The following is a 12,648-nucleotide window of genomic DNA, read 5'->3' on the forward strand; positions in this document are numbered from 1 at the left end:
CTGAGAAAAACTATGCCTTTCATAATTGATCATCACACAATCTTGCTGTTATTGTGTACAATGTGTTCCTGGTTTTTCTTGTTTCACTCAGCATCAGTTTGTATAAATCTTTTTAGGCCTTTCTATAATCAGCTTGTTCATTTTTTTTTTTAAACAATAATATTCCATTACCTTTATGTTCCACAGTTTGTTCAGCCATTCCCCAATTGATAGGCTACCACAAAAAGAGTTGCTGCAAACATTTTTGCACATGTGAGTCCTTTTTTCTCCTTCGTGATTTCCTTGGGAGACAGACCCAGTAATGGAATTGCTGGGTCAAAGGTTATGTACAGTTTGATAGTCTTTTGGGCATAATCCAGATTACTCTCCAGAATGATTGGATCATTTCACAACTCCAACAACAATACCTTAGTGAACCAGTTTTCCCACATCCCCTCCAATATTTATCATTTATCTTTTCCTGTCATCTTAGCCAAGCTGAGAGGTGTGAGGGGGTAAGTCAGAGTTGTTTTAATTTGCATTTCTCTAATCAATAGTAGAAATTCATATATTTTTTTAATGTCCCACATACTTCCCCTGTTGCCTAAATTTGAAATATAAAACAAAAATTGTGATTTCTCTCTTTAAATGAAATTATTGGGGCAGCTAGGTGGCGCAGTGGATACAGCACCAGCCCTGAAGTCAGGAGGACCCGAGTTCAAATTTAGTCTCAGACACTAAACACTTCCTAGCTGCAGGACCCTGGGCAAGGCACTTAATTAACCCCAATTGCCTCAGCAAAAACTAACTAGCTAACTAAATACATGTGATTGTTATGGCACTGTGCTTTTGAGTATTTAAATTGTTTAATTTTTTTTATTTTATTTTTCCAGTTGTTTTATGATAGTTTACATATGGAGGCAATGAAGGTCTTGTGGACCAGAAAACAGGCGATACTTAGATTTGATTGTTACTGTGTAACCATTGGCCTTGCCTTACTTAATTTCAGTTAATTTCATCTGAAAAATGTATATAACAGGATTATTGAGCTAATGTGTGAAAAGTGCTTTGCTAACTTTAATAAGTAAGGTATTATTAATCTAAGTGTCTTTTCCAGGTAAGTTCTATAATTCCTGAGCTTTAAAAACAACCTGAATAGTTTCATATCAAAATGTTTTTATTATTAGAAAAATATTGAATGAGTCAATTTCCTTAATTGGTTATGAGATGTTCTTTTTTATTATTATTATTATTATTATTAAAGCTTTTTATTTACAAAACATTTACATGGGTAATTTTTCAAAATTGATCTTTGCAAAGCCTAAGAGAGATGTTCTTAGAAGATTTTTCTCTGATTATTCATGGACCTAATTAAAATTTCCAAGAATAGATCTTTTAGGTAATAGTAAATTCATTCTAATTACTGTCCCCATTAACATAGTTGTTGGCTGTTTAAGACCATTCACTTGTTCTGAAAACATACATATTTTATGTATCTCAGCAAAAGATAGTAAGATTTTTTTTTTTTTTAATACCCTTTGGATCCAGTGAGCAGATTCCTATTCAGATGTTTAAATAAAGTGTAGAATTAAATAAACTTAACTAATGCTATCTTTGTCATTCAAAACATTATGGTTCTTGATTTTTCTTTCTGATGGATAGAAGAACCAAAGGGAAAAATCCCATGGTATTTGTATACACAGTAAACAAAGGGTTGATGAATTAGAACCATCTTTAATCACTGTATCATTGAAGTATTGATGTATGTCACATTTCCACTTTTATACTGTGGTATCTTTTGACTGAACCAAAAAACATGAAAGGCTAACTTTTTCCTTTCATCCTTACTTATACTACCCTACTTGAAAACATAACAGATTCCAGAATATGTATATAGTGGGCCTAGGCTTTTTGAAGAGAACTTTTGTTGTTACTAATCCTGTGAAGCCAGAATAGGAATAACTTTCGGTTCGGTGATCTTCCAATATGATTGGGTGATGATTAATATTAGTGGTTCATAAATGCCTGTTTAAGGCTAACATAAGAAATCGCCAAATTTTTTCTTGCCAGTTACTGAAATTTCCAGTTTCTACAGTCTTGAGAGATTCTTTACAAGGGTAATGATGTTAATTATGGTGGTTTGGAAGTTCAAAGGAAGCTGTTTTCTTTTATTGACTGTATGGAGACGATTATCAAGTCTTTGACCAAATATTCATGAATATGGATCCTGAATTACAGTTATCTATGTACCACTCGGGTGCATTTAGGGTTTTGAGACAGTTTGTTTGTCTTAACTGCTTTCATCAGACTGTTGAATAGTTATGTTATTGTGACATATGTGCAGTTCTGTGGCTCTGTGTCCACAAATTTCCTCCTTGCAGTTTGGGGACATGGGTAATTATGATTTGTTTTGGATTAGACTACATTTTAGATGTGGGTAAAATGCTTGTGTTATTTTTTTTTCCTGTCTTTATAACTCTATACATTTTTCACTAGAAATATATTTATTAAAGTACTTGGTTTAGTTAATGGCTTTTACTTCAGTAGCCACTATCTGCTGAACACTATGTATGCTAATAAGAACACTTATTAATTTTATATTTGGAGGAATGAGACCATATGCCTTTTCACCTAAGTTAGGTTTTTTGTTTTATTAAATATCTCTTATGGGGAAAACACTTCAGGGGTGTTATGTTTTTTTAGTGGTCATTTGGTGGACAATTTTAAAATATTATTTTTGCTTTAATATTGCCTATATTCCTCACTATAAACCTCCATCCTCTCCTCTCAAAATTAATAAATGATTTTTCTTTTAAAGGAAGGAGCAAAAAGTTCAGCAAATATAATTAACATAGCCAAAATTGGATGTTATATGCAGTGTTGTACATTCCTGTTGGTCTCTTCATTCTGCAAAGAAGCAAGTATGTCTTCTCTTATCTCTTCATATGCAAGAAGTTTAGTAATTATGTTTTCATAGTGTTCAGTTTCTACTGTTCATTGTTCTATTACATTGTTATTGTCTATGCTGTTTTCTTCTCTTTATTTTGCTTTGTATCAGTTCATATAACTTTTTCATTCATCTTTATATTCATCATATTTATCATTTCTTGTAGCCTAGTAAGAATTGCATTTGTGTACCACAATTTGATTGTTTAGTCCATACTCAGTGGTCATCAATTTTGTTTCCAATTTTGTGTTATAAAATTTGGCTGTATATGAGGCCCTTCCTTTTATTATTAACCTCTTTGGGTTGTATGCCTAGTAGTAGAATCTCTAAGTCAAAGGATATGGACACTCTAGTCGCCTTCACATAATTTTAAATTACTCTCCAGAATGGTCAGATCAATTTACAGCTCCACCAACAAAAATATGATAATTTGCCTATATTTCTGTAATGCACCAATACTGACTTCCATCTTTTCGTCATCTTTTCTAGTTTGTTGGATGTGATACAAAAGCTGTCATTTGTTTCATTTGAAGTTTTCTTATTATTATTGATCCTGGAGCATTCTTTCATTTGATCATTAGTAGTCTGCAATTCTTTTGAGAACTGTGTTCACATTCATTTGAAAAACTTTTGAGTGTCATAATGTAAGGATATTTTATTGATATTTGCATTTCTCACTGTGCCTTTGCACGTAGTAGGTGCTCAGTAAATATTTCTTAAATGAATTGCTATAAAACTGCAAGAAAAGCATTAGCTGCTTGTGAGTGTGAAGGTGGGATTGTTTGAGTCTTTCTTTTCAGCAGTCAGGAGAACAGCTGCCAGGGTACTCAGCTCTGCTGCTTTCTGTTTGGACATTCAGCAGTCCAGCTGGCCTAACGATGAAAGGAACTTTTTTCTTCACCAAAGTGATTGGGGTACTGTAGTAATTTATGTGAGAGAAATAGAAATTTTGACCCAATTAGGAGAAAAGCTTTAGGCTTTACAGATAATTATCTTTTGAACTATAATGGAGGTTTAAAAAAAAAGAAAAGTTTTATTGGAATTTGTAATTTTCACTTTGAAAAGAAATTTTTAAAAACTTTGCTAGACTTTCTTTAGTGCTTGGCTTGTATGTTTGCTTTGCATCTACCTTTGTTGTGTTCTTTCTAATTAAAAAAACATTTTAAGCAGATGAGTGTCACTTTAGCAAGAATCTTTTGAGATAAAATATGTGAATGGAGTTTGCTATTGTGATCATATAAGTTATAATAATGTTAATTTGACACATTTAATCATATGTGTTAATGTTATGTCAGCTTAATGTGGTGACAGCTAAGTATAAATGTTAAGCAAGTCACAAATTATTTTTTACACTATTATATAGTTAAACCAAGAATTTCTAAGGTCAGCTTATGTAGAGGAGATATAAACTGTGTAGTACAGGAAGACCCTTTGGAATCTTACTTCTTGGTGATCTACTTTTATAGTAGATTCTGTTTCTATTCTTGAGACCTTGGACTGACAGGTATATTGGGAGCCAAGATTAAGGGGGGAGGGTAAATTTAGTTGGGGCATATATGCATGCGTGTACAGCACACACACACACACACACACATTTTATAGGAAATTCTGCTTAGTTCTTATTTTCCCATACCTTTCGTTTTCTTGGACATTTTTAGAGAATTTTTTTTTTTTTTTTTTAAATAAGACAAGATTTTAAACTTTACTGAGATGTTCATTTTCCCATTCCTTGATACTCATGGTAGAAGTTTATATAGAGAATTCTTACATTACTTTCTTTCCTGCAACAAGGGCCCCATTTTGTGCCTATTCATTAAAGTAAAAAAGACTTTTCACCTTATGCTTATCAGTAGGCATGTTCAAATTTGTTGGAGGTCTGATTAGTATATAGACTCTTTTGGAGTAGTTCTTAAGTGCGGTAGGTATTTGTGTGTTTATCAAGCATTTCTTGAGCATTAAACCCACAGTAATGGTAATATAGTGTATATACCTCTACCTGGACAAGGAATAAATAGCAATTTTGGAAGAGGAAAAAAAAAACCTTTATATTTTAGCCTATATTTTTAGGACACAAGACTGTAATATAAATCAGAACAGTTAGCCCTTGAAGTTATGTTTGTTGAACTTGATTCCCCAATGTTAAATGGAAATTCAAGTCTTTTGAAATTATGAAATATTTAAACAAATTAAAGCCAGGTGAAAATCAAAGTACAAAGTCTCCAGCAGTTGAAGATGTGCTCAGTCTGCTTCTGATTCCTTGGCACAGAAAAGATGAGAGAAATTATTGCATTAATTCACTTTTGTTTAACAGCTAAATCATGAGGAAATTCATAATTTAGTAACTCCAATATTTTTCTTCTAAAAGCTTCTTTTGCATAATAATAATGTTTCACCAGTATTTGTCCATTTAAGAAAACTTTTAAGTATCTACTATACTATGTACTGTACTATATCTTTTGGGAGATGCAAAGGTCAAGTGATAAGATTAAGAGAACTCCTTCCACTCCCTCATTTTATAGATGAGAAGCAGGAGGTAGGGGGGTAAACGGGTCCCCATAGATAGTAAGTTGCAGAACTGGAATTCATACCCAAGTTCTTTGAAACTATCACCTTTTTATCATTTTTTACAACACAATAATATTCTATCACATTTGAAAAACATAACTTGTTCAGTTATTCCCCAGTTCATAGGTACTCCCCCTATTTTCAAGTCTGCCACCACAAAAAGAGCTGCTACAAATATTTTTATACATATAGGTTCTTTTTCTCTTTCCTTGATCTCTTTGGGATATAGACCCCAGTAGCAGTATTGCTGGCTCTAAAAGTATGCACCATTTAATAACCTCTTGAGCATAGTTCCAAATTGTTTTCCATGACTGCTGAACCAGTTCGCAGCTCCATCAACAGTGCACTGATGTACCTATTTTGCCACAGCCTCCCCCACATATTTGTCATTTTCCTTTTTCTGTCATCTTAGTCAGTCTGATATCATCACCTTTTTAAGGGAGTGAAGATCAGTGGGAGAACTAGATTTATCATCACAAATGAGATCATTTGTCTAGGAAACTGCTTGTTTTATATATTGGCATCATTTCTGTAATTTCTAATCCAAATTTAGTTGTCTATATTATGCAATCATTTATGTTACAGAGACAGCATTAAATACAGGTTCTTTTGACTGAGAAGCCAGATCTCTGTCCACTTTATTGTTGAGTTGGGTTTTTTTTTTTTAGTCATATCTGACCTTTGTGACCCCATTTGGGGTTTTCTTCTCAGGGTTACTGGAGTGGTTTGCCATTTCCTTCTCTAGCTCATTTTACAGACCAGGAAACTAAGGCAAACGGAGATAAGTGATTTGCCCAAAGTCACATAATTAGCAAGGATTTGAGGCTAAATTTGAACTCAGTCACGATTTGACTCCAGGCCCAGCCCTCAGTGCACTCTGTCACCTACCTGTCCTACCATACCTGTCATACCTTACAAATGAGGCTCCTTTCCTTTAAGGAATTTATAAACCTAAACAAGTGAAGAAATTGTGTGTGTGTGTGTGTGTGTGTGTGTGTGTGTGTGTACACATATACATATATTCACCATATGTTGATGAATATAGTGGGGATAGTATAAAAAGAAAGTATTGTGAGAGAAGATGAAAGAAACCATTCTTAAATTTATAGGTTACTGGTGGGTGATGGTAGGGGGATGTCCAGATTTGTGGTTCGTGGAGACTTACTCCTGTTTTTCACATTTAAATCTAAAAAAAACCCACTATCATTAAAAGAACTGGTTTCTTTATTTTCTTATTTGTAAGTGATATTAAAAATGTCAAAAGCCCAAAGAAGTTAATCAGTTTGCCTTGGGTCACATGGTTAATAAGTTGTGGGAGTTGACACACGAATCCAATCCTTTGGTGCCTAGTTCATTGTTCTTTTCACTTTTCCACATCTTTCTTTAGAGAAGAATCTAGTAGTGTTTGTTTTTCATTTAAAAATTCTTGTCACATGTCATCATGTCAGTTAGAACTCTGAGGTCCAAGTTGGATTACTGTTCATTTACACCTGTAAGCGTGCTGTGTTACAACATTTCAGGGAAGTCCCAAAATAGTTCAAGGTGAAAGATGTTCTATAAATTTCATGATACAAATCATAATTAATATATTTTTAGAAGTGCAAACTGCTTTGACCCTCTTTCGCAGAAAGCACATTACTTCTCATATATTTGTGGAAAGTTGTCCATAATAAAATTACAAATGGAGAAGTTGATACAGAAAGGAATGTAGTAGTCACATGACGTTTGAATATGGACATTAATAACCTAGGACTATTTTCTCTCTGGATTTGTCCCTTATTTTCTAAATTATCATGCCTCTCATGAGGATTTTCAAAATTAGGTTACTGAATACACACACATACACACAGAGTTTATATTGCAGACTACTTACAGTAGATTGTAATTACTGGTTGTTTATAAGATTCTACAGTTGGTTTTTTTTTAAAAAATGTTTTGATCTTGGCCTTTTGAGGAGAAAAATCCACATTTCTTCATATTTTAAGTTCCCACAGTGGTAGTATCTTATTTGAGAATTCTAGAGTTCTAGAAAAATCCCAGGAGCTACTGTAGCTTAGTCCTTTGGTCTTTGAGAAATGTTGCTATTGGACAATATGTGAAATTTAATTTTTAAGTATAAATGGCCTTGTTAGGTGGCTAGATGGCTTACTGTCACTCTGTGTATAAGTATATGTATCTTTAAAAGTCTAACATGTAACATATATCTTTTTAGTCTAAATGTTAAATTTTTAACATTAGAGACAACTTTAATGTTTCTATAATTGATTTAATCCTTAAAAATATTACTCATAAGAGCATTTCTAGAGTAAGTTAATTTTGTATTTTTGCATATGTAAAAAATGGCTTACTTATAATTATGCCATAATTATAATTATCCTTTTGACCCAGGATTGAATCATTATATTTATGTTGACCGGAATCATCAATCTTTGGTTTTTTTCTATATTCATACTCGTGTGTGTGTGTGTGTGTGTGTGTGTGTGTGTATGTGTATTTATGTTGATGGTGATAATGCTGGTAGTTGTAGTATGGGGACTGGTTTGCTTCCATCCTGGGTTTTCTTTGGAAATCTAAAATTTGCCTATTTTGCTTTCAATTAACAATCTTTAATTTCTTTGTCACATAAGCTAATAAGTCATGGAACAAAGAACAAATTTATCACACACAACAAATAATGGAAAAGGACTTGGTAATACTGGCTCTTTGTGTTACTTTCCAACTCTCCTTCCTCTCTAGTGATTTACTTAATCCAAGCATTATAATTTGCTTTGACTTTCTAATGAGCCTCAAGGGCTCGCTAGGAATACTGGAGGAAGACCAAGGGAAGGAAGCTAGGAAAAGTACCTGACTGTGGGACATGATGGAAATGTAGAAATTCCAAAGTACTTCAGCCAGGTGAGATATGAGATGTTCCTTAAATAGAAGTTTGGCTCCACCCTTCAGCCAGAATGACAAAGAGTTATGGTGATCAGATAAAATCACCAAAGCTAAAGGAATCTTGCTGGGAGAAGAGATTTTCCCAATTAAAAACTTAATAGGGCATGGTGAAGAAGTCAGAGAAGTCTCAAAATGTTATTCAAAGAGGAGGTTTGTGCTGGGGAACTTCTTGTCACCCCAGTCTAGTATTCTATAGACTTGATTGTTTCTTAAATCCTTTTGCCTGCTACCTTTGCTTTGCTTTATTCTTGAACCTGTTCTCTGAAGTGTTTTTAGCCCTGGGGGTAAGCCTGACCAGAATGGATGAAGAAGCTCCATATTGGAGCTTCAGTACTGGCCTAGCATTCTGACAGATATGACTTATTGCCATAAAATATATAGACTAATGAGGACAAAGGAGAGAGAGAGAGAGAGATCCCCATATCAGGTATGTGAGGAGGGAGGGACATTAGAAGGCTAGAAGGGTTCAGAGAAGTCCTCATGGAAGAGATGATAGTTAACTGGACCTTGAATGAAATGAAGGAATTCAGCAGGTTGACAGGAAAAAATCATAGAAAGGATTTGAAAGTTGGGATGGTCCAAACAAGTGCATGAAGAGGACAGGGTGAGATGGAGGTACAGTTCATCATCCCATTTGGCCTGAAGCTAGAATTTGTAATGGAGATGGTGTTGTGAAATAAGGCTGTCTAGACAATTTGGAACCACATTGCAGAGGGCCTTAAATAAAGATAGGCTAAGAAGTCTCTACTTTAGCCAGCAGGTAAAGATGCTGGAAAGTTTTTGAAGAGGAAAATTATGTGGACAGACCTTTTCATTAGGAAGCCGAAAAAGAGTTGTCATTCTAGTGGAGAACCCTAAATTTTTTTAAGTCCTTTATTTTAAATTGCCATTTCTTTTTCCAAGTCTCTCATTGTGAAATTTTGACTAAATCATTTTTGACACTTTTTAATATGAACCCAATGAATATCAGTAAGAATTCATCTCATCTTTCTTCCATTTTGATCCTATAATTATGTGTCGTAACTTCATTTATTCTCCCATAAGCATTCTATTTAATTGCTCACTTTTATTTAAAATTTAAACTCCCAAAGTTGATCTTAGCAAATAGTTTTTATTTATGTAGAGAATCACTTTGGTGTAATTGGGAGAATATTGGATGTGGTATCATCTTCATCCCAGTATAACCTGAATTTTGGCTTGGAACCTGATAAAACATAAGACCTTAGCCTCAACACTTCATCTTCCTAAGCCTCAGTTTCCCTATCTCTCCGAGACAATACTATTTATTTCAAAGGATTAACATGTCAGATTAGATAACCTGAGTCAGAGGTTTTAAAGCACTACACACAGAGTTCATAAAGATAAGTTATTAGTTCTACTATTTGCCATAGAGAGCCTTCAGACATGGCCAAGTCTCCCCCATCCTAGGCTCTCCTTCCCCTTCAAAGTACCAACCTTTATTTCCCCTCTTTTCCCAGCCAAATTCCTTGAAAGAGCTGTCTTATATTACTTCCATCTCTTAATCTCATTATTCAGTTCTGAACCTTTCTGATCTCATCCCTTAATTAAACTGTTTTCTCCAGTTATCAGAGACCTCTTAATGGCAGAACTGATAGTCCACTTTCCATCTTCACCCTTCTTTTCCCCCTCTTTTTTCTGAGTTGGCAAGATGTTTGCTGGTTCTTTCATCCTTGTGGCTGGCCTGGCTCTATCCTGGAGCCCAATTTCTCTTCTCTTTATACATGTTCCCGTTGATCTCATCAGTTCCCAGTGTTTATTTTCATGAAATCATTAGATAATAAACTTAACCCATTTATGGGAAAATCAGATATATGATACTAATCTCTAATACCTTTTTCAACTCTAAAATTTTATTAAAAACAAGTCATATTAGATGCATAGATGACATTTTCCCCTGAGATGTCACCAATTGTCTATTGGAAATTTTGAACCCAACTGCTGGACAGTATGTCCATCAGTATTTCCACATTGAACTTGTTAGTTTTTCCTCCAGACCTACTTCTTTTCCTATATATCAAAGGAACCACCAATTTTACAGCCTTCCAGGTTATAGACTGGTATTATCCTGAGAGCCTCCCTTTCTTCCTCTTACCTCCCATCCTCCAGTCACTTGATATTTATTTTTTTCTATTTCCTGAATTTTCTGATCTCTCCTTGAGGGCAAGGATCATTTTCCTGTCTTTATATTTCTAGACCTAGTTCACTATCTAGTACATAATTGGAGTGCAATAAATGCTTGTTGATTTTTAATCAGTAATAATTAGAAGACTTAATGTTGCCATCTGCATGGATTTCTAAAGACCAAAAATTATGCCTCTAATATAACTTGTTTTTAATAATTTAATTAATAATAATTTTGGAATTGAAAAAGGCAATTAGAAATTAATATCATATATCTGATTTTCCCATAATCATGGGTTGAATCTAGTAGCTTTTTAAAAAAAAAAGTCAATTCAGCTGTTCATTTACATAGATTATGTCCATCTTATCTTTAGGAATCTTTGCTAGTTACTACTCTGTAAGTCCCAGTAGCACTTCCCATCAATATTAAGAGTTCATCCTGTAAGCTGACTATTTTAAGAATAAGATAATTTAGAATGAAAAGTTTTTTTGATTAGCATCTGATTATTCTTCATTATTGATATTATATTATTGTTTAGTTTATTTAATGTTAGCATTGTCATTGTTTCCAGATTTTCACTTCAGGAGCTACTTCTGGAATGAGTATTATTGATGTTTATACTTTAATTATTAAAAATTTAAAATAATGAAGACAGATCTAAACACGATTATTTATTTTATCATTGCCTCCAAATAATTAATATATCAAAGTAATCCAGTTCTCTCACTGTCATTAGTCTGTCTTTGAATTTGAAAATAAATTTCTAGGCAAAACTTGTGTTTTGGGTGTCTCTTATATTCAGCATATTCTCTTGCCAGATTTGCTTGGCTCCCCTTTTTAATCTTAGTGTGCCATTTATGTCTCAGTGTATAAAGAACAAATGGGCCTGTTGTTCATTGCCATCAACAGAACCAGATCTTTAAATGTGACACTGAACTAAGACTTGGTTTCTTAGACTGCCTGCCTGCCAGATCTTCTATGGGCTCAGCTGGTGCTTCAGTCTTCTAAGCAAACTTAACACACTCACACTCTCTCTCTCTCTCTCTCTCTCTCTCTCTCTCTCTCACACACACACGCACGCACACACAACATCATAGCACTGTTGTACATTAATAGGAATATGCAAGTTAGATTTAAAATTTGTTTTAGCAGAGAATAGAGATAGTGATTAGTAAAAGACAGCAATTTTAGAACAGAATTGTAGAATGAGGTATTTTGCTTTGGCAAACCGATTTGGTTTATGAAAGGAAAATCGTAGAGTAGGCAGTTGTTTTGACATGCTGAGCAAAATGATCAATTTAGGTAATTAAGTTTCGTCTTTTTAGTAGGATTTTTGTTTTAAATTATACATTTCCCACAAAGTGCTTTTGGCTAGCTTAAGGTTTGGATAACAACTGAGTGGTTGGTGGTTGTTAAGGATGTGGTCGTTGTATTCCAGAGGTCTGAATATTGAACCTCGTCCTTGGGGATTTGAACACTTAACTCTGCCAAGCATAGGATTGCTATCTGTCTGTCCCATGCATGGATTGAACTCCAGAGGGAAGGTTTAATTCTTGCCTTTCTTCATATGCCAATAGAGTATGCCTGTAGCTTTGGATTACAGACATTTATTAAATACCAACTGTGTGCACAAAACAGTGAGTGGTATGAATATTTCCATTAACCAACAGGTGAAACAAGATATCTGTTACTATAACTATAACCATACATCAGGGCCATGGAAATTAAGTTGTTGCCATGACAAGTACATTTAAGAACCAAAACAATTTCTCTAAAACTTGAATTGTTTTTGGTGGGAGAGGTAATCTTTTTGTTTTAGGGACATTCATAAAAGCTTTTTCTGAGTTTAAATTGAAAGGCAAATGTTGTATAAACTATTTGTCAGTTAATTTTGTAATTATGTTAAAGTTTTTTTATTTTGATGAATTTATTTTTATCCTGTTTCACTGAACTTTTTTTTTTTATTACCACTTGGCACTGAAAATAGCTTCTGCTTAATTTCTAGCTTTCACAGTCACTCTGGATCACTGGAGTGACACTATATACAGTGAAATCATTCTTTCCGTTTAAATCCCTT

General features: G+C 33.9%; 1 protein-coding gene across 3 annotated transcripts in view; it reads left to right on the plus strand.

The window, feature by feature from the left end:
* Positions 1 to 12,648, plus strand: part of FAM53A (family with sequence similarity 53 member A) — a 104,135-nt gene that overhangs the window by 64,879 nt on the left and 26,608 nt on the right. Inside the window, exon 5 of one of the 3 annotated variants that reach the window (XM_031942253.1) lies at positions 2,798 to 3,020. The exons of the other annotated variants lie outside the window; for them this stretch is intronic. Coding sequence (XP_031798113.1) covers positions 2,798 to 2,956 — 159 coding nt within the window. The 3' untranslated portion in view covers positions 2,957 to 3,020. Of the gene's footprint in view, positions 1 to 2,797; positions 3,021 to 12,648 lie in introns of those variants that run through there. 3 annotated transcript variants of the gene reach the window in all.

The sequence above is a fragment of the Sarcophilus harrisii genome, chromosome 6, assembly GCF_902635505.1.
Source record: "Sarcophilus harrisii chromosome 6, mSarHar1.11, whole genome shotgun sequence".
In the NCBI taxonomy this organism is placed as follows: domain Eukaryota; kingdom Metazoa; phylum Chordata; class Mammalia; order Dasyuromorphia; family Dasyuridae; genus Sarcophilus; species Sarcophilus harrisii.